At 35.0% G+C, this 22,500-nt stretch overlaps 1 protein-coding gene across 1 annotated transcript in view; it reads right to left on the minus strand.

Annotated features, from left to right (window-relative positions):
- The window catches only part of LOC136855887 (repulsive guidance molecule B-like), a 296,660-nt gene that overhangs the window by 90,978 nt on the left and 183,182 nt on the right, over positions 1-22,500 (minus strand). Inside the window, exon 3 of the mRNA XM_067133328.1 lies at positions 4,040-4,521. Coding sequence (XP_066989429.1) covers positions 4,040-4,521 — 482 coding nt within the window. The remainder of the gene's footprint in view (positions 1-4,039; positions 4,522-22,500) is intronic.

Consider the following 22,500-nt stretch of genomic DNA (forward strand, 5'->3'; position numbering starts at 1 on the left):
ATGTACTTAAAAATTCAGTTTAAAATAATATACTCAAACGCACACAACCACACACATACATACATACACACACACACAAACATATATATATGTATGTATATATATATATATATATATATATATATATATATATATATATATATATCACGGATGGCTTCAACACTGATACAGATGATGGCGTAACTGGTTGAAAATAATGTTACATTAATGAAAATGGGTAGCCTATTGCCGTGGACTTCATCCACATTTTAAGCCTAACTATGAACAATTTAGAGGTAAACATTTTGCTTTACTTTTAATACTTAAAATCTCCGTCTCTCTCTCTCTCTCTCTCTCTCTCTGCCAACTCTATTTTCTTGCCGTATACAGAATGAACCAAGCTCAGTTACCGAAGGTGATACCGACAGACGTCGCAGTGACGTCCGATAAAAATATATATGGTCCAAACAGAACCTGGAAATACAAAACCTGTCCAGAAAATTGTCGGAGATTTTCTCTGAGAGAGAGAGAGAGAGAGAGAGAGAGAGAGAGAGAGAGAGAGAGAGAGAGAGAGAGAGAGAGAGAGAGGCCAAAGTAGCTCCCCCTTTGCGTGTCACTACCAGGCTTGCATTTCTTGAATCTGAGACAACATTGTTTTCGTTTTGTAGTAAAATATACGCTTTCAATATATATGCAACTTCACTCACAGATTTTACAGTATCCTGTTTCAGGACTTACTTCCTTATGGGGTCTATGTTTCATATACAAAACAAACTTACTGTCTGTGCTGGCATATTTCAACAGTTTACTAACCCAAAGCAAGGAAAGGAAAATCTATAGCACACCTTCTCCAACATTTGAAGCAGATGTTGACCGATATATGGCAGGGAGCGATTACAATTATTGTGTTCATATGAAACCTAAGTAGCACTGTATCTTTTGATAACAAAAGGGACTTCTGAGGATACACTTCCAGCTCTTCTTCCGCGGACACCAGACTCATTCACGTAATCGGACCAGGCTGGTCGAAGAATGTTTTTTACCTTCCATATCCACGCTCCGGTTTTTAACATTTTGTTACCGTTCCTATTTTAAAAGTCTCTGGACTTTACATCATACGGTTTTCTTCCTCGTTTCTTTAGGAAAAAGTAGACTTGGTGAGAGATAATTCATTTTCGTTATTAAACAATTTACGTCTTAATCATTGAAATAATTTCCCCAACAACTGTGTCTTCTTTATTTTGTTCTCTCCACAATACCATTAAATTTCTCTTGATTAATCATAAATTCAAAAATCACCTCATGTGGCTTGATTTTAATAGTCCAGGAGTATTTAATAATTTAGGGGATAAAAAGACCTAAGTCATTTTTATCCCTGCAACTTTCCTCTAATCTCTTGATGACGTGTTAATGCCATCATTAAATGACGTGCTAATGACGTCATTAAACAAAAAGTTTTGCGCGCATAAAGGCAGAACTTTACCCGCGAAATCCATTTACGGTGACAACTATTGGAAGGAATTACTGTCCCTCGGTTAGCTAATGAGCTTACCCTCTCTCTCTCTCTCTCTCTCTCTCTCTCTCTCTCTCTCTTGTACAACACGTTATTCAGCTCCCTTTAGTAGCTGTGATTTAGTAGTTATGATGTCGATGAATACCACCAACAACAGTAATCACCCCAAAAGTGAAACTCAATAAAGAAGCACTGAAACCGCTCAGATTTTTTTTAGTATAGAGGTGACTATCACTATGAGACAATGCAGAAAGATAAAAAAAAAAAACTCTAGAAACAGCAGCATCAATAGAACCGATTATAACGCAACGGGAGAAACAAAATATGGCAAGTGGTCAGCCTAGTAATGCTATTCACGTCAAGACCTAAAGCAGAGGTAATTTTCAGAATATCGGTCAAGAGAAATGGCCATTGCAATAATAATATTTGGGATTTTGAATGTTCCATTTACTTCCAATCTCGTTTCATTACAGGATCACACACACACACACACACACACACACACACACACAGAGAGAGAGAGAGAGAGAGAGAGAGAGAGAGAGAGAGAGAGAGAGAGAGAGAGAGAGAGTAATTTCATACAATGCAATACAGAACTTTGTGTGTGTGTGTGTGTGAGAGAGAGAGAGAGAGAGAGAGAGAGAGAGAGAGAGAGAGAGAGAGAGAGAGAGAGAGAGGGGTGGGGGGCAGGGGATGGGAAGGAGAGAGAGAGACCACCACCACGACTGGAAACCATTTCCATCTACGTACGTTTCATGGTGTGCAATTATCAATTAGCGATGGATCTTTACTTCAATATTCAAATGTCAGACCTCATGCAAACTTAACATTTCCTTCATTTTTCCCAACCTTCTCATACGTTTATCCCAATATATCTTATTTTCAAGACGCCTCAACTAGGACCGCACTCAACTTAACTATGAAAAAAATGAATGTCATGTGGAGATAAATTTTTATTCGCCATAAACAAAATTAGTCAGCTAATTTTGAAAAAAAAAAAAAAAAAAAAAAACTCACTTTATCCTTCATTTTTAGGCCGCGCCCTTTCCCGTCCAATTTTATGATTTTCTTTCGGTTATTACTGCATAAGGGAATTAGGCTGCACATCTTATCCCTTTTCCTTCAAAAGTCCATCCTTCACGAATGAAAAGCTTTCCATTTTCCTTCAAAAATCAACTCTTCAGGAATGAAAAACCTCCCTTTTCCTTCAAAAATCAATCCTTCAGGAGTAAAATACCTGCCAACTGAAATTCGTTTTCTTCTAACGCAGGATTCATTAAAAATGTCCTCTGCAATGATCGCACTCTTGATACAACGATTTTTCCTGAGTAGCAAAAGAACCCGACATTCCTATTATTTTTAAATTTTTGGCAACTAAGCCTATTCCCAAATATAAATGTCTTCAAAATCTTCATTTTATTCGTTAAAGCTAACTCATTTATTCATTTCATCACATCAACTACAATTCACTTTCAAGAGGTTGTTCACTTTGCTTAATACATTCTGTACACTGATTTAAATTCTTTACTACATCAAGTGGCATTTAAATCCTACTCTTTTATAATATAACAACACATTTATAAATACTTATTCTACTGACATAAAGCCTGGAAAGTCTGCAGGTCACTGACACTTGACAATTTAGACCAGTGTTCTTAAACTTTTTTGCCTTGCTCCCCCCTCTGCATTATGTATAGACCCCACGCGCCCCTACCCCTGAAATTTTTGCCAACTATAAACTATAAACAATATATTGTCTATTTGTATACCATTATACTTATAACAATAAAAGACAATTCTTAAACAAGATTTGAAATGAAAACTGACTAATATTTTGAATTTTTGGTATGTTTTAAGATAATAATTAGAAAACATATGGAAACAGTGATAATGTTTTTGGCAACTTTGCAATTAACATCACAAATTAAAAAAATAATACGGCACCATCTGGCAACTCTGCCTGCAACCCCCTTGGAAGCCTCTGGTGCTCCCCTAGGGGTGCGCGCCCCCAGTTTAAGAATCACTGATTTAGACCTTCGAACTTCATCGCGCTTTGCCTTGACTTTCACTTCTATCCCACTACCAATTTAAACGGATTTACTTCTGAAGTCTTGCGGTGGAAATCGGCTTATGAAATTAGCCGGTGCTTTTCGGTGACAAAGTTCGAAATTCGGGTCTAATTATGCTCTGAAAGTTCTCCGAGTCAGATATAATTTATTAGGAAAGTTTCAGAAGCAGTTCGTGGCTTCGTTCCCGAAGAGGCCTTAATTAAACTTTGATAAACCTAAGTAATACTTGGCACAGATTTGGAATTAAGGGATTTAGGTAATTTCAAAATAACAGAAAAAATTATGCAATATAATAATAATAATAATAATAATAATAATAATAATAATAATAATAAATAATAATAAAATCATGACAGAAACGTAATTCTCAAACAGTAGAACTGAAAAATCATGAAATTAACAATGATAAGGATAATAATGGTACAGACCCAAACATTAAATGAAGTAATATACTTCCCATAAAGACGAGAAACCTCACCTTGGTCGTAGCAGTGGCCGTATTATCAGGCCCAACAGCCTCATTCGTCACCTGGATGGCCAGAAAGGGCGTGTTCAGCAAGGGCCACGCCCCTCGCACTCCGCAGGTCATGTACTGTCCATCGAAGGTCTTGAGATGCGGGTCCCCGAAGAGGCCGCACAGGGCGGGGGCAAGGCTCCCCCGGTACCGACAGCCCTCTCCCTCTGTCGACTCAGGCTCTTCGATCTCGTCGGGGATGACGGGGGCAACGCCCCCCGACAGAACCTCGGAACAATTATTCCGAGTCTGGAAAGTGTTCAGCATCTGCTGGATGCTGTGGTAGTGGATGGTACCCCTGCATACGCTGCGGTATTCGGTGGTACACTGGATATAACGGTACACCAAGGAGCAGTACTCGATCGTCGGGCCTTCGCTGATGCCCTGTCTGTCGATCATGTAGGCCTCGCTGCAGGCCTCCAGCTCACATTCTGCTCCCCACACACCTGCACCACGAGGAAGGACACCACATTAAATTCCTCACCCGAATGAAGGAGAGCAAAGAAATACAGTTTAAACACACGAATGCTGACACGTACACAAACTGACATCATATACACACACATATATATTATACTACACACACACACACATACACACACACACACACACACACACACACACACACACACACACACACACACACACACACATATATATATATATATATATATATATATATATATATATATATATATATATATATATATATATATATATCTTTCAGCAGGATCACGTGACTAAAAGTATTGCAAGAGCCAAGAGGAGATGAGAAAACCCATCAGTACCTAAATACTGGTTCCTTTTATTATTTCCTTCTGGCTCTTGCAGCATATGTAAGTATATTTATATGTATGTATGCATATACGTGTGCAAAAAAAATTGGGGAAAATTTATCACGGGAAACAATTACACTACATCCCTAAAGAGCTCTTCACGGTTTTACTTAAAGAACATCCTGTCTCGGATTATAACCACTATATATCTTCAATTTCGAGCCATTAAATAAAGATTCACAGCCATCTGAGATCCATACACCTCTTCTTAAAATCCTTTCTGAAGAGAAAACAATTCTTCGTCCAGTAACTAAATCCTTATGAACTCGAGGTTGTGAATATCAGTTCAAGTGTGATAGAAGAGAGACAGTCGAAAAGCCGACGTAAAAGTGCAATGCAAGTTTAAATGTAAGGGATGTGCATATGGATAATCAAGTCAGTAAAATAGCATAATGCGTTTTTTTTATAATTAATGTCAAAGACAATCCATTTTTTTCCAAGCACGTTCTGAGACAAATATTACCTTAGTAATAAACTTACAATAGCGATCTGCTTTTGCTTTTAGCTGCAAACATCTCCTACAATAATTTTTTTATGTCGATTGAAAGTACAATATCGAGATGTCTGTTGCACTAATGGAAGGCCTCCGGTAGCCCTGCTCGACATGAAGCCTACTCCACATAAACAATATTGCTAAGAAATAACTTTAAAAGAAGTCACATTACATTATCAATAATGTGTGAGAGAGAGAGAGAGAGAGAGAGAGAGAGAGAGAGAGAGAGAGAGAGAGAGAGATTGTAAGCTGGGCATAGGCACACAAGCGTCCCATTGGATTTCGACGTGTTTTGAACGGTATCATCACAATTACGTAATAACATTATTGCTGAACATTGCCTTTCAAAGGCTTAAAATTACATTATGTAAAACGATCGTAAGCAAGGAGACATACAGAGAGGAGTATATTTTTTAGATATGTTTATTTTGGAATTTTTAAAGGTGTGTTCGACAGATCTATTATATACTACTAAGTAAAAAAAATAAATTTCAGCCAGATTCATTGAGGTACAGCGGAGGAATAACATGAGTTGAACACTCCAGAAACACACAAAAGTTATCATTCAAAGTTTTATTGTATATTTATTTTTTTGATTCAGCAATTAAATATTGCTACATGTGATTCTGGGCCGTTCAATCTTCACTTTTGCACAAAATATACTAATATTCAATATACTGAACCATGAAATATAAAATACCAAGCTTGAGTCATAAGTTGGATCTTTCCTAAATAGTGACCCCCAAGGGTTTTCGGGGGTCGTTATCTAGGACCAATATTTCTTTATGATATTTACAGTCTTTTGTTTATGTTTTTACAGCAATCACCAACGGGGTTGTAATCAACACGCCGCAAAGGTGGATACATATAGGGCTAAAACCCGTGGGGTCACTATTTAGGAAAGATTCGGTAAGTTTATTGGGAATTTATGCTTGTGACAATTTTGTAAATAGCTGTTCCTATATTTTAATAAATCTTTCTCGTATAATATTAGCGTTTATATTAGGAAATATAGTTTGTAGTATTTTGATAAACATATTCATTGTTAACTAAGAACTGTAGCTAAAGAGTAAAGTAAACAATACATTTTATGTAAATAAGAACATACACTGTATAGCATGTCAGATAATGGGTACTGGAACAGACGTCATCAGTTCACATGATCAACCAGGTTTGCTTAAATTCGGTCAGGCGCCTTGGTCATTAGAATTAGAATATTTGACACAGTATTTCACTTGCTAACAGAGTCTATTGCATGTTAATATGCATATAACGCAAACATTTGGGAAAAATATGGCTCATTCTTTGTACTTCCCTTTCGACGAATTTTTATCCACCAGTGTAATCTCCCAGAATTATGTCATCTGTTATGTTATATATATTATTATATATATATATATATATATATATATATATATATATATATATATATATATATATATATATATATATATATATATATATATACATACATGTAATTGGTCATTTAAGAATAATGCTTTTATATGTAGTAATATACATGTATGTATGCATATATAATATATATATATATATATATATATATATATGTGTGTGTATATTATATACATGTATACACACAAATGAAAGGTCATATGAGAATTATGCTTTTTGCATCATATATATAAATATATATATATATATATATATATACATATATATATATATGTATGTATGTATATGTATATACATATACAGTATATCTTCTTTAAACGTGCTTTTTTCCCATTTTTGTATGGGGTAAGCAGGATGCCTTCTTTTTGAAGGACTTTGATTTGGCTTTGGGGTAGACTTTGTAGTCTCGATCGGCTGGCCTGCCTGTCATCGCTTAGACCTCGGTAGCGTATGTACATGTATTTTTAAGGAAACCTATCCGTTGAATACATACATAATCCCGGGGTGTCTACACGGATAGCAAAGTTCCGCCTCTCTAACCAGTCGGCTGCGGATTTGAACCCGAGCCACAGACCTGTAAGAAGTCCGAGGCTGCTGCTCTAACCGACTTGGCCATCGAGGCTCTATGTATATGTATGTATATATGTATATGTATAAATATATATATATATATATATATATATATATATATATATATATATATATATATATATATATATATATATATATATATATATATATATATATATATATATATATATATATATATATATATATATATATATATATATATATATATATATATATATATATATATATATATATATATATATATATATAAATTGTACATCTGGAACGTGGAGCTCAGGCTCGTTCTCAACTGTATTCGTTCCTTTCTGTTAGTCTGCCCATCTGTCAGTATTTCAAAAGCTTAGGGACCAGGGAAAGTTGGTTATGATTTGAGATGATTCTACTTACAACCTTGCTTTTTTTCACTGGAGATTAGTGTAATTGTGTACTAAGGGTTAAGAGAGAGAGAGTGAGAAACGGATGAGGCTCTGCAAGTGGAGTTCGATTCTCCGGCCGGCCAGTGAAGAATTAGAGGAATTTATTTCTAGTGTTAGAAATCCATTTCTCGGTATAATGTGTTTCGGATTCCACAATATCCTGTAGGTCCCGTTGCTAGGTAACCAATTGGTTCTTAGCCACGTAAAATAAGTCTAATCCTTCGGGGCAGCCCTAGGAGAGCTGTTAATCAGCTCAATGGTCTGGTTAAACTAAGGTATACTTAACTTTTTTCTGCAAGTGGAACTATTTTACTTTTCTGTTTTATTCTTTCAACACTGCGAGGTATGGATACACTTCGCTTTTATTTTCACTGCCGATTTCAACGGTGTATCATCATTACTCTAAAATCAAATTAAACACTGAACATAAAAAATAAACGTCTGCCTAATTGTATCAGTGAATCGGATAATATTATTCCTTACGCTAAGGCCAAAACACCTGACAGTTTAACGTTACAGAATAATTACAACATAGACTAAACCGTTGAGGGTATATATAAAATAAATGGTTTCAAAGGCAATATTCATAGCTAGTCACATAATTATATTTCAAGACTAAAACGTTGAGGGAATATATAAAATAAATGGTTTCAAAGGCAATATTCATAGTTGGTCACATAATTATACTTGTGAAATTAAAAGTAAATAAGACACAAATCATAGCAAAATAAAATAAATGAACAAACGAACAGATTATATAAGAACACTCAAAACAAAATCACCACCATTTACGCAATTCACATCAACAAAACAAAAACATAAGAAAGGTACAAACAACTACATTCAGAATTCTTGCCTCTTTCATCTGAAAGAATTTAGTTGACACAAAGCAAAGGCGTAATCAATTTAAAGCGAGTAAAAAATAAATTTCAACCTTGACAAAGCTTAACATCTCAACACCACTTGAATTGCTCACATAAATTCTGGGCAAACTACTCTCTCTCTCTCTCTCTCTCTCTCTCTCTCTCTCTCTCTCTCTCTCTCTCTCTCTCTCTCTCTCTCTCTCTCTCTTCTGAACTCCATCACATCTATCTTACTCAATATGAGACGTGAAATGTGGAAAAGGAAACTGAATGATTAAAATGGGAACTTCGTTTTCTTCTTAGGTTTTGGCACTTTCAAATGCATGGTAAACGAATTTACTACCACCTAACTAAATAAATGATTAATTTATCACCACGTAATAAGAAAAATTTTATCTACAAGAGCAATAAACATACATACACACACACACACACACACACACACATATATATATATATATATATATATATATATATATATATATATATATATATATATATATATATATATATATATATATATATATATATATATATATATATATATATATATATATATATATATATATATATATATATATATATATATATATATATATATATATATATATATATATATATATATATATATATATATATGTATGTATGTATGTACATGTCAATAGAAGGATCCACAGTAACACTATTGTTTAGCAAGACGAAATGTATTGTAGAAATACTGACATTTCGTCTTGCTAAACAAGAGTATCATTGTGGATCCTTCTATTGATAACTCGGAAGCACGATACGGTGTTTTTACATTTCCTGTATACATACATACACGAGAGAAAAACGAAAATAACTATAAATTCAGACACACGTAAAGGACAAGGTTCTTTTCTGTTGAGCTGTAAGAGAGGGTTCGTCGTCCTCATCAACTCAGATGGCCTTGTAACACCTGCCAGGCCACCAATGCTTTCATTCACTCCGTGGAAATAGCTCTTCTCGGATTGTTTAATTTAGTAACCGTTTCTCTAACGCTAATCTTTGTATCTTTGCTTCTGTGTTCACTTTTGTCAATAATCTTCCATTGCTCAAGCGAAGGCCCTTTGGCTTTCTTTGATATCAGGCCTCATTTATTTCCCCCGCTCTTTTACCCCGGCCCCTCCCCCTTTTTTTTTAACCTAGGTTAGTTGAGGACATTAAAGGCTAAGGTCCGGAACCTACAGGCCTTAACTTCATACAAAACCAAGTGGACAATATCAAGGTTTTCTCGTGTTAAAATAAGACTTCTCTTTAGCCAATGTGCCCCTCTTTAGCAGGAAGAGCAAGAGGTGCAAAATAGGGGTACTGCATATTCAGAAATGTTTGGTCACCCTTACAGGACAACATCTGAAAGTGTAATTCTCTCTCTCTCTCTCTCTCTCTCTCTCTCTCTCTCTCTCTCTCTCTCTCTCTCTCTCTCTCTGGTAGCTATAGATCTGCCTTGTAAAGAAAGAGGTCATAGAAGCCAGGAAAAGAAACTTTAAAGCTCGACAGAAGGAAAGAATCCGAGTGATGCTCTGTGTCAGGTTTATTCAAACAAAAAGATACTCTCTTGATTTTGTTTCTTTACACCCTTTTGCTCTTTTTCACTTCAGACTCTTAATTAACTTAAAATTTGTGGCTAATCATTGATTTACCAGTTACAAATTTACCTCCGCAATATATTTACTCATATAATTTCAAGCTAATTTTTTTTTACCTCATTTCAAAACAAAAATAACACGGGCAATATTCATTATGGTAGTGTGGCTGAAGATGAAAGGAACATTAACTTATATACACTAAAAAGATCTCTATGATTCATACTGCTGGTATACAAGGTATGCAACACCTGCAGTAACCTTCACTGCAAAGGATAGAAACTTATTCATCTCTTAGATAAAAAGGAGGAAAAATACGAATGGGAAACCTTTGTTAAAGAAGAAATGCTGCATATGACTTTGTATTGTTGATCTTTTCTTAAGGTTCTCATTAAAAGTAATAAGGATGACGCACACAAATTTCCGTTACTTAAGAGCAAGTCTTCTGCGTTAGAATAATAATAATAATAACTGTGGAGCATCACTATATTGTGATCGAAAATAATGATTAAAAAGCCACAATAATATAATTGATAAAATATACAATTTATCAATTATATTATTATGTCTTAAAATATACAATTTATCAATAATAATAATCAATAATAATAATAATAATAATAATAATAATAATTAGATGCCGAAGTAGCTCCAGGACTCATGCAAAAGAGTGTGCTACTAGAAACAGCTCACATAGTGAGGAAAGTGATGGACACCTAAGGAGGCAGAATGCAACCCGGAACCCCACACTATAAAAAAAAAAAACCAAGTCCAATACGATCACTGTGATAGACAAAAAAAAAAAATTATATATATAATAATGTAAATATTTCTCTCGTTAAATCACTACCAATGACATAAACGAATATCATGAAATACCATTTTTACTACTAGCAGAAATAATCATAATTCTAGTTATAATAATAACCACCCTATGATATTATTACGGCTGTTTACTTAAAAACAATTCAATTTTCTAACCTACATCCCAGAGCAGATTATAAGGTCGGCTTTTTCACCCTTAAATCTAAACCCACGGACGAGGATAACGCAACTGTAGCCTGCTTGTACGAACTCACTGTTACTACAATTATTATTATTATTATTATTATTATTATTATTATTATTATTATTATTATTATTATTATTATTATTATTATTATTATTCACAGTAAGCAGACATTCCCACAGAACAGGATAAAAACTCATCAACGTACCTAAAAATCTTTCCCCTAAAGGAGTTACCATGGTTGGAGAGATGGAGAGCTAAGAACAAGTACCTTTAAAAAGGCTCATCCTAAACGGGCTTTCTGGGTCCTTTTTATCTAAACTGATGGAAAATGTTGCATCAAGGAAGGGTATCATCTGGGTATTACTTCAGCTCTCATGTGAGATGAGTGACCTTCTCTCACCTTTTGATTTTGCTTTCGTTACGCTTCCATTTTCGTCCATCCAATTTGAATAAGACAAGTAAAAAATGCCCCGAAGAATCGAGTTTTCTGTACAGCCGCTACAGCGTATCATCAAGGCCACCGAAAACAGAGCTATCTGTCGGTGGTCTCGGTATAATGCTGTATGAGCGCGGTCCATGAAACTTTAACCACGGCCCGGTGGTGGGATATCCTATATAGTTTCCAGAAGCACGATTATGGCTAACTTTAACTTTAGTTAAAATAAAAACTACTTCGGCTAGAGGGCTGCAATTTGGCACGTTTGATGATTGGAGGGTGGATGCTCAACAGACCAATTTGCAGCCCTCTAGCCTCAGTTGTTTTTAAGATCCGAGGGCGGACAGAAAAAGTGCGGACAGAATAAAGTGAGGATGGACAGATAAAGCCGGCACAATAATTTTCTTTTACAGAAAACTAAAAATCCAGGAAAATACGGCATCATCTCCACGATTTTATAGAGAAATCTGAATTAATTCCACCTCATATAGGCATTTTATCACTACAGTACGTGCATTAATGCTTCTTTCTGTGTTGTTTGTAATTCCCAAATTTCAATATAAACCCAACTTCAGAATCACTGGCAGCCTCAGCGAAGAAAGTAATCATATACTGGTGTTATTTCTTCTTGCTGTACTGTCCCAAACCTGTAAGGATCTCATTCCAACTTCGCTGGTAAGACAAAAAATGGCCCAGGGTCTGCTCTTACCTCACTTGCCAGAATAAAAGCTCTCTCTCTCTCTATGTATGTATATATATATATATATATATACATATAAATAAATAAATATATATATATATATATATATATATATATATATATATATATATATATATATATATATTGCATAATATATCAATATCATAAATACACACACACACACACACACACACACACACACACACACATATATATATATATACTATATATATATATATATATATATATATATATATATGTACACAAAAATACGCACACTCACACATATATAAAAATAAATAAAAAATGTTATAAAAAACTGTCTTATATCTCATTACGAGCTTTTTCCTCAAGTCGAAATCTCGGGCAATTTCAAGCTGGAAATCCTAGTAACGGCCGGGGAAAAAAAAGCCATTAAACATCCTAATTAGAAACCGGATCCGGCATGATAAACAAAGATGCCGTAGAAAGGATATACAGGATGCCCCAACCCCGACCTACCAAGCAGTGCCCTCCCCCCCATTCCACCCCTCCTCGTTCCCCAAAAGAGAAAAATGCTCGACCAGATCACGTCAACAAATTAGGAGGACAGGTCTGGAAATCGTAGGGAAGTCCCTTTGCCGCTGTTCAGCCTGGGTCTGCACTTGCAGAGATGCTAATTGCGCGCCCTGCTGGCTGAGATTGCTCCTTTCAGCAATCGTTATTTACAGAAAGAAGGAAATGATAATTTACTTGCTTGTTATATGAGAAAACGAGGGAAACAGTTTTTAAATATTATTCGAAAACATTACCGCATATATAACAACATTAACATAAAATACCAATATTAATTTATAAATACTAAGCATGCGTTGTTAGCGTCGGGACTATAATCAAGACTGTGTGACTTATGAGAAAGGAAAAGGACACATTTAACAACTGAAAAAAAAATCGGGAGAAAGAAAGAAAATAAGACATTATATCATAAAACACAGCGCAATAAAGGATCAGGTGGACTATAACAGAGGATAATAAACAAGAATGTGATGAAAAAATTTAACAGACAAACGTAAGATAGGATAAGAGGGCTGAAAGAGACTGAAAATGAAAGTAGGCTGCTGTTCACAGTATTGTGCTGCGAGTAATTTGGCATTTTTCGGTACTCATTTCCAACACAAGGACGCCTATAAAATACCCTGGACATCTGCAGTGCAGTCTTAGACCCCAAGTAGATCACACAGCTATTAATCCAAAAAGAGAAAAGAAACTGGGAAATGAACTGGGCTGCACAGGACCAGATGTCAGCAGTGATAACCAACTTGTTACTGCCCTGCTATAGATCAAAATATGCTGGCAGAGTATCTGGGTTTGATAAAACAGATTATTGAAGATGAACATCAACAGGCATTTGCAACTGAATGTCGAAATCCAACCGCAATTCTAGAGACATCTGAGAAGATGCAGACAATTAGTGAGAACTGGTTTAACATCAATAGTGTGTATAATGGCGAAAAAAGAATTTGCGCGGGTTATTGGGTAACAATACGGGAACCTTGGAGATGATCTGGGATACAATGAAGCATAAACAAAAGCAAAAGGGCCAAGCAGACAAATTTCAGATAGTAGATGCAGAACGCAAATCGGAGCGTTCTAAGTACTCAAGTCTATATATGGAGGTTCAACGAAGACGATGATATAAGAGCGATACTTGGGCAAACAGGCTGATGATGTTGACGAAACCTTGCACTTACGGAGTGGAACTGATGTTAGGGAGTTCTTGGACTTACCGATGAAATATGCTTGGGTGAAGGGAAGATGAGGAAAATACCCGTCAAAACATGGAATGGTCAATAACATCATCATCATAAAAAAAAATAATAAATAAATAAATAATTAAATAAAAAATAGAATAAAAATAAAATAAAATAAAAAACGCTGAACGGAATATTTTTGTGAAAGCATTACGGAAGTGGAGGAAATAACATGCGTACGATATGTTAAAAAATCTGTTTCCAAAACTGAGAGAATATGAGCCCAAATTTTTCAGTTATTTCAGAATGACCATAAAATCATTTGACGATTTACTTACATTAAACAAGGCTGACAGTACATCAAATAGCATAATGCAGAGTGCATTCATATATATGTAACCATGAATACATACATCTACACACGCACACAATATATATATATATATATATATATATATATATATATATATATATATATATATATATATATATATATATATATAAGGTACGAGGGATAATCTGATTGATATACTAGAAGCTGACGAAGATCTGAGTTTTTTATGTAACAATTCATAGTTTTCGAAGTCACAGCTAAGATTCCAATGAAAACTGGCCTGACTGAATTTGGTAACTACAAAGGAATTGCATGGACGTCGGTTGTAATGACGATAATCAATATCTGTAGAAAAATATAATAAGATTCGAGGTGAACAAGTTCCCTTTGGAAAAGGCTACAGTTCCCAAAACAAATATTTGTGAAGCCATACTGTGTAGCATTGTATGCAATTTAAAAATCCTCTTCTAATGGCTATAGTCGATTAAGAAGGCATTTGGAGAACGTTCACACTCTAATGGAAGAAGGCCACGAATAACTACGACACCCCATTTAAAAACGAAATCTAATTGAAATTAAATATTGACGGGTTTTGTCAAGAGAATTTGGATTGGCGTGCTACAGAGAAATGCTCATCTCATGTATTTTATAATAAGAAAAGTGCTCTGAGACTGGTAAACATACAAACTGGGCAAACTTAGGATATGTAGATGAATGCTGTTTTAACCAGCAAAATAACAAGATTTACAAACCTTGCTTAAGAGAATGCACTATATATCTAGAAAGACAGGACTCAATATAAATGTAAGGAGAATAGAAATAATAAGGAGAGAGCATGCACTGTGGGATGAAAAATATCATTAGATGTCTCTAGTGGAAGACTAATAATTGGACTGAAACTCGACATGCAGTAAGATTATACATATGTAAGGTACGATCTGTACTGCTATACGGACATGTATTAAGATATGACAGTGAAATCATACATAGAATCTGTCGATTTTAAGAATCAAGATTTAAGAAGATAAAGGAATCAGATAGCAGAATATAATCAGACATGATTCCATAAGGAAATGAAGGAAGTTCCAAATAAAGATGAGACAACGATGAAAGGGAGATGGGGATGGCCTGGAAACGTTCTCTTTCAACTGGTTCAACTGGGCTCCTGTGGGTGGGTACCACAAGAGTTAATAGTCCCGGAAGCAAATTCCTGAGATGTAGGCTATGATAGCATTGCGCCAGCCGCCCTTTTTATTTTGACATGCCCCTAGGTTAGGTTAGGTTAGGTTGGGTTAGGGAAGATTTCAACGCCATAATTTAGGTGTGGGAAACAATGAGATTATTTTCAAGAAAATTCTATGGTTAGTTTTTAAGATATGGCGTTCCGCTTTTTCCAGGGAAAGGTGCCGGTACTCGGTTACATCTCGGGGAAAATGCTTCCTCGAACTACTTGGATGAAAGCGAGAAGAAGGGAGGATGAGGATGACTGGGGGCGATGATAGATTATGAAGGTTCGAACTTCTAGAGAGTAGGCGTTGTGTGAATAATAATGATGACAATCATCATAAAGAAATAATTTAGGTATAAACTTATAGACAATCAGTAAAAACTGTCTTGTGTCTTAGACGATCTTAACTGTGGAATAAATTCCACAATTAAGTCCCCGCTTGAGGTGGTGTAATAGTCATTCTTTACATTATCTATAGTATGTATATATATATATATATATATATATATATATATATATATATATATATATATATATATATATATATATATATATTATAATATATTATATGTTATATATCGTATAAAGAGATAGATAGATAAATAGACATATCGATATAATGCACGCTTGCGTATACCGTATTTTTCTGACTGAGCATCTTGTTTACCTGAACTCTCTTCCACGGTGCCTTTATGAAACATAAAATTACAACTTCCTTCAATATCAACCACAGCTTTCAAAATTCCCCTTCGTGCGATTGATCTTCTAATAATTAAAGTCACTTGTAAAACTGAAAGTTAATAACATTAATTATGCTGAGGTAATTACTCTCATCTGAACCCATTCATAGCAGGATGAGAAATACGTACTGCGTCCCTGCTTCTCCTTAACTTTTATATTTATGATGTGAAGACCAAGACAAGAAAAAGAACCATCAATTATTCAGGATACTATTTGAAATTATGCATACGTGCATACGTAACTCTCTCTCTCTCTCTCTCTCTCTCTCTCTCTCTCTCTCTCTCTCTCTCTCTCTATATATATATATATATATATATATACATATACATATGTATATATGTTACCTATAATATTATTGACTAGTTCACTGATATATTTCAATGAAACAATAAATACTATAGGAGACTCATGAAAACGATAGTCCAGTGCCTTATTTATACATACACAAACATATAAGCAGCACGTCATGTATATATACACACACACACACACACACATATATATATATATATATATATATATATATATATATATATATATATATATATATATACACATATATATATATATATATATATATATATATATATATATATATATATATATATATATGTGTGTGTGTGTGTGTGTGTGTGTGTGTGTGTGTGTGTGTCTGCAAGCACATGCATGCAGGAATGCATCTGTATAATGATGTACTACTGTCTTCTACAATATCATAAAAATTGTATTTGAAATCAGTACTAACATCAATACCGGGTAAACATGGAAGAAGGAAGACATTTATCAACATACTGGTATTATGAATATGATGGACTGATCAGAACCAGGACTCTTGTTTTCAATACTTCTTAATGAAAATAACCATTACTGTTACTGCTAACATACCTATTAACCTAACTAAGTGTTTACAAATCTGAAATTATTATTATTACTATTATTATTATTATTATTATTATTACTTCCCCTACCTGTAGATCATAAAATCTTTATACACAGATGTTAATCAATGTATTTTTCTGAAAGCGCGAGTATACAGTTGCTGCAACTGAACTTCTTAATGTTAAAATCAAAGTTCGTGATAAAAATAGCAAAGGATATTCACCACCAACGCAACATACCATCCACTCCAGTTCTGGCAACAATCAAGTTTGCACGTCGGACACAAAGGTACAGTAATTTATTACTAAGAAAAAATAACCTTTGCCGCGTCGGGAATAGGCAACTCCGCCAGGTGATTTGTGATCAGGTGTGCTAAACGTCCAGTCATGCTGGAGGCGGTGGGTTCACTTTGAACCATTAAATCAGGAAGACACACCGCTCTTTAGGATACAACAATACGAAATTATACAACATTTCTTAAAGACTTTCAGTAATGAAGCCCCAGAGGTTCTCAGGTTCCTGCACCCTTAATTCTTTCACAAGCGTAATACAAATTTTTTCCTTCCGTTCCTCTTTAATTTTTTGGTCTTGCCCGAGTTTCTCGTCTATTCGAGCTATTCATTTTGAATAAAAAATGAATGGATATTCCATTTCTTGAAGAATATCTGCTGAAACCTTGTCTTACTGACTACTTTCGGGATGTAAGTTACATATGGGAATCGGCTGGAAAGCTTACGATATTAACCGAACAAAAAATGAGCCGTTTATTAGATGACTGTTGTTAGTAATATTTACCTACACCCAGAGAGAGAGAGAGAGAGAGAGAGAGAGAGAGAGAGAGAGAGAGAGAGAGAGAGAGAGAGAGAGAGAGAGAGAGCACTGAAAATTCATTTAGGTAAAAACGGAGAGCATAAAAAGAACAAATAGTGCCTACACTTATTCAAGTAAAAAGTGACTGCAATAACGTATGTTAAATGTTCATTACCGACGGTACAATCTGTGACTAGGCATAAGAGCATTGAAAGTACAGAAGTATTTAAACCATCTGCATAATGATGCAGGATATCACGATGAACTCATTCGTATTTCCAATAAATGATATTGAGATTAAGGGATATATTATTGAGCAAAACTTTCCGCGTTTAATTAGAAATATAAGTATTTTATTTGGCTTGGAGCAAAACAGTTCGCATTCCACATATTAAAATACGACTAAATTATTAAATATGAATCATGAAATGATATATGACCAAGATTAAATATTGTCAGTTCAGTATTAACCGAACAACTGCTGCCTTACATATCAAAATCACTACTCTATGCCATATTGGGACAATCAAATAATTACATTGAGATAAAGAAATCGCAAATGTAGGAAAATATTCACACTTTGTCATGAAAAGCACGAGTCCTCGATAGCCACAGATGAAAGTAACAAACAATACAAAGCTTAATGAAATATCATCAATCATTAGTCGTCCAAAATAAATGTAAACGGGTGTTTATATATATATATATATATATATATATATATATATATATATATATATATATATATATATATATATATATATATATATATATATATATATATATGGATATATATATATATATATATATATGGACTCTCTCTGTGGGCCAATCTGAAGTCCATATGTCAGCTTGTGTGGAACTCTTCCATTTTCTTCCTTATCACTTCCTCTGTCAAATCACTGGGGCATCCATTATTTGTCAACAACTGTCTCACATGTCCCAAATAGGCATAGACAGTTCTCCAGATACTGCAGCGACAGAAAGACCTTCTAATGTAGTTGCAATGACATTATTTTTGTATGACTAAGCACTCTGCCCCGGCACTGAGGCAGAGCCCTAGAACTGTAGGTTTTGGAGAGACTGATGCGACATACTGGGTTGGTTTAGTATGTACAAGAACTTCTCTTGGCTGGCCTCAACTTTAAAGTTGAGAACCAAATTAGATTTTAGGGGATCTGCTAGCTTTTACTTCACTTGCCCGTGTGATGAAGAGGTCATCCACATATCTGACATATATTCTTGGTTTAAGATTGCTACTGAAGGTGCTGTCTTGCATGGTGGCCTTGTATTTATCGTTGGAAAAGTTCTCCTCCGTATGAAAGGAAAGGGGCCTCAACTGTGAAGCCATTAGAATCTTCTTTAATAGTTTTTCTTGGATTGGATGGCGGTCACTGCCAAATCCGTACACATTACCTAAAACTGGAACACTGGTGTCTGCATCCAGTAATGCTTGTCTTTGTCAGGTTTAGCAAACATTTGAATTTACGACCACACTGGTCTTTGATTCCTTGGATCCCCTAAGAGCAGTGCTGTTCCTAGACACAAGGCCGACTATCATGTTGGGCCTACTGAAGACTCTAGGCAATACATTCTCAAAGGGTGCCTTCAGTGTTACCTGACTGAAGATGATCCTCCAAAGGGCGTCTGTCTCCCGACTGTATGCTGTCCTGTAATCAGTTTTGTGGTAAACTGTTACTGTTTTTGTGCTGCTCTCTCTGATGCTCTCAACTCGTAATTATTGGTGTAAGTTATCCCCAAGGTGTAGGGAATTCGATATAACAAGATATTTGTGGATATGAAAAGTCACACATGTACAAATGCCAAAATTCCCACAAACACATACACTTTATTATATATATATATATATATATATATATATATATATATATATATATATATATATATATATATATATATGTGTGTGTGTGTGTGTGTGTGTGTGTGTGTGTGTATGATAAAAATATGGGTAAGCTGTAAACTACAAAAATATGAAAACCATAATATTTTAATGTATACGTCTTAGAAATATCAAATTTAAACTGGAAAAAGGTCCAACAAAAGATTTCACAGATTCAATTCACGTGGGACTCAAGGCGCCTTCTCACCGGAACGAGAAAATAATGGATGAGAAAAGCTGCAAAAGTTTGGGTCGAGATACAAGGTTAAAACTTTCGAGTTAATGTTATTTTAACCTTCGACTTTCTCGAATTATACCATTTTAACCTTGTTTTGACCTCGTACACACCGTTACTGTTGCTTCAAGTACGTGTGGGATGCTACTCGCACTCCCTCGGGGAGGAAAATGGATTCATCTCGAAACAGGAGGCTCCCAAATCTGGAGTGAGATTTCTGTTACCTAAAACAAAGGAGTGCAACGAATACCTGTAGAGTTCGAGGAGAGGGTCATCTGATAAGAATGCGAAATGTTGATTGGTGTGTCTCAAAGCCAAGAAGGACGTGCAGGGTAACTTAATGGCCTTCAACTACCCCGGGGTCAAATTCTAGAGAGAGAGAGAGAGAGAGAGAGAGAGAGAGAGAGAGAGAGAGAGAGAGAGAGAGAGAGAGAGAGAGAGAGCATCGCTGACAGACTATCCTTGTGTATGGGTTATGGCAATATATAAAAAAGCTTAACTGATTAATGCGATGAAAATACCACATAAATTATACGCCTTTGATAAACTCACACCAGTGAGACTACTTTCACTGATCCTGTGCTGTGACCAACTTCCTGGCCGCGAGCTATGGCCATCTTCCCAGCTCCAGGCTACTCACTGTCCAAGAGATGTTTGCAGACTAGAAGAATTTCTATTTCTTACGAATTCTGCAATTTTACAATTGTAAGTTACAGCTGACAAATGAAGTCCTACAGTTGTAACTTACAAAAAGGCAATGATTCTAGATTCTGGAATTGCAACTCTGCAGCCATGGGTTTGCAACTACAGCTGATATCAGGAAGATAACTCGCGTAGAAACATACCATCAAACCCTGGAGGTAAAGTAAAGGTAGCCTTATTCACCTGGTGTCCATCAGATTACTCCTCAAACTACCCTTGTAAAAAAAAAAAAAGAAAAAAAAAAAAAACATCAAATATTGCACGGTGTATGGGTTGTCTTCCTATTTTTTCCTGTCGACCTTCTGAGATTACAGTATATAAACGTCTTTTTCTCTTTCTGCAAGTTTGTGCAGGTGTTTGACCAAGGAACCGCAGCCTAGGGAACGACAACGACCTTAGGATAAAACAAACTCCAAATAAATATATATACAGTATAACAAATGCATAACGTGAAGTTCACATAAATGAAAATATAATGTTATTATGTATATATATATGTATATGTATGTATGTACATATATATATATATATATATATATATATATATATATATATATATATATATATATATATATATATACTGTATATATATAGATAGATAGATAAATATGGAAAAAATATATTCACAGTGAGCTTTCGTCCACCACTAAGTTTCTTTTAAGTCTGAAAAGCCCACAGTGATGGACCAAAGCTCACATTTTTCAAGAATATATTTCTTCCCCTTAATGTGAATATCACTGTGTGTGTGTGAAGTGAAAAAATTGATAAAGTGAAAAACGGCAAAATGAGCAATCCCCGTCAGCATAAGTCTCCTTTTAAAACTTCTGGAACCATCCCTTTAGGCAAACATCTACAGTATATATACAGTATATATATATATATATTATTATATATATATATATATATATATATATATATATATATATATATATATATATATATATATATATATATTATATATTTGTATGCTAACGCACACATACATACAGTATAGGTATAGTGCCGGAGAGACGTAGAACACAAAAATTTTGAGATAAATGCCGCTAAATCTGAGAGAGAGAGAACCTTCACCAGAATTTCGCTCCGTCCTCGTCTCGAAAGAAAATTAAAAGTCTTTCAATTTCTCTTCCCAACAAAGTCATTGGGGGAAGAATCATACGACGACAACTCATCCCGAACTGTCAAATTGTACCAGCTGCCTTTTTTTCCCCAGGATCTCCTGATCACTAAAAGCTGTCAAATGTGTTGGATGGGGGTGGTAGAGGGAGTACCAGATGGGAGGCGTCTCCGTATGGAGAGATGGCCTTTTATTTCAACAAAACTAATTAGCCAAAAGTCATACACAGAAATAAGCATGTCAGTTTAATTATGAAAGAATGAACAAATCCTCAGCTAGATTTCCGTGGTCTTGGTCCTTCTTTTTGGTGTCTATAATTTTAACCACGGATTGAAAATACACACACACATATGTATATATACACACACACACACACACACACACA

Source organism: Macrobrachium rosenbergii, chromosome 3 (genome assembly GCF_040412425.1).
Source record: "Macrobrachium rosenbergii isolate ZJJX-2024 chromosome 3, ASM4041242v1, whole genome shotgun sequence".
In the NCBI taxonomy this organism is placed as follows: domain Eukaryota; kingdom Metazoa; phylum Arthropoda; class Malacostraca; order Decapoda; family Palaemonidae; genus Macrobrachium; species Macrobrachium rosenbergii.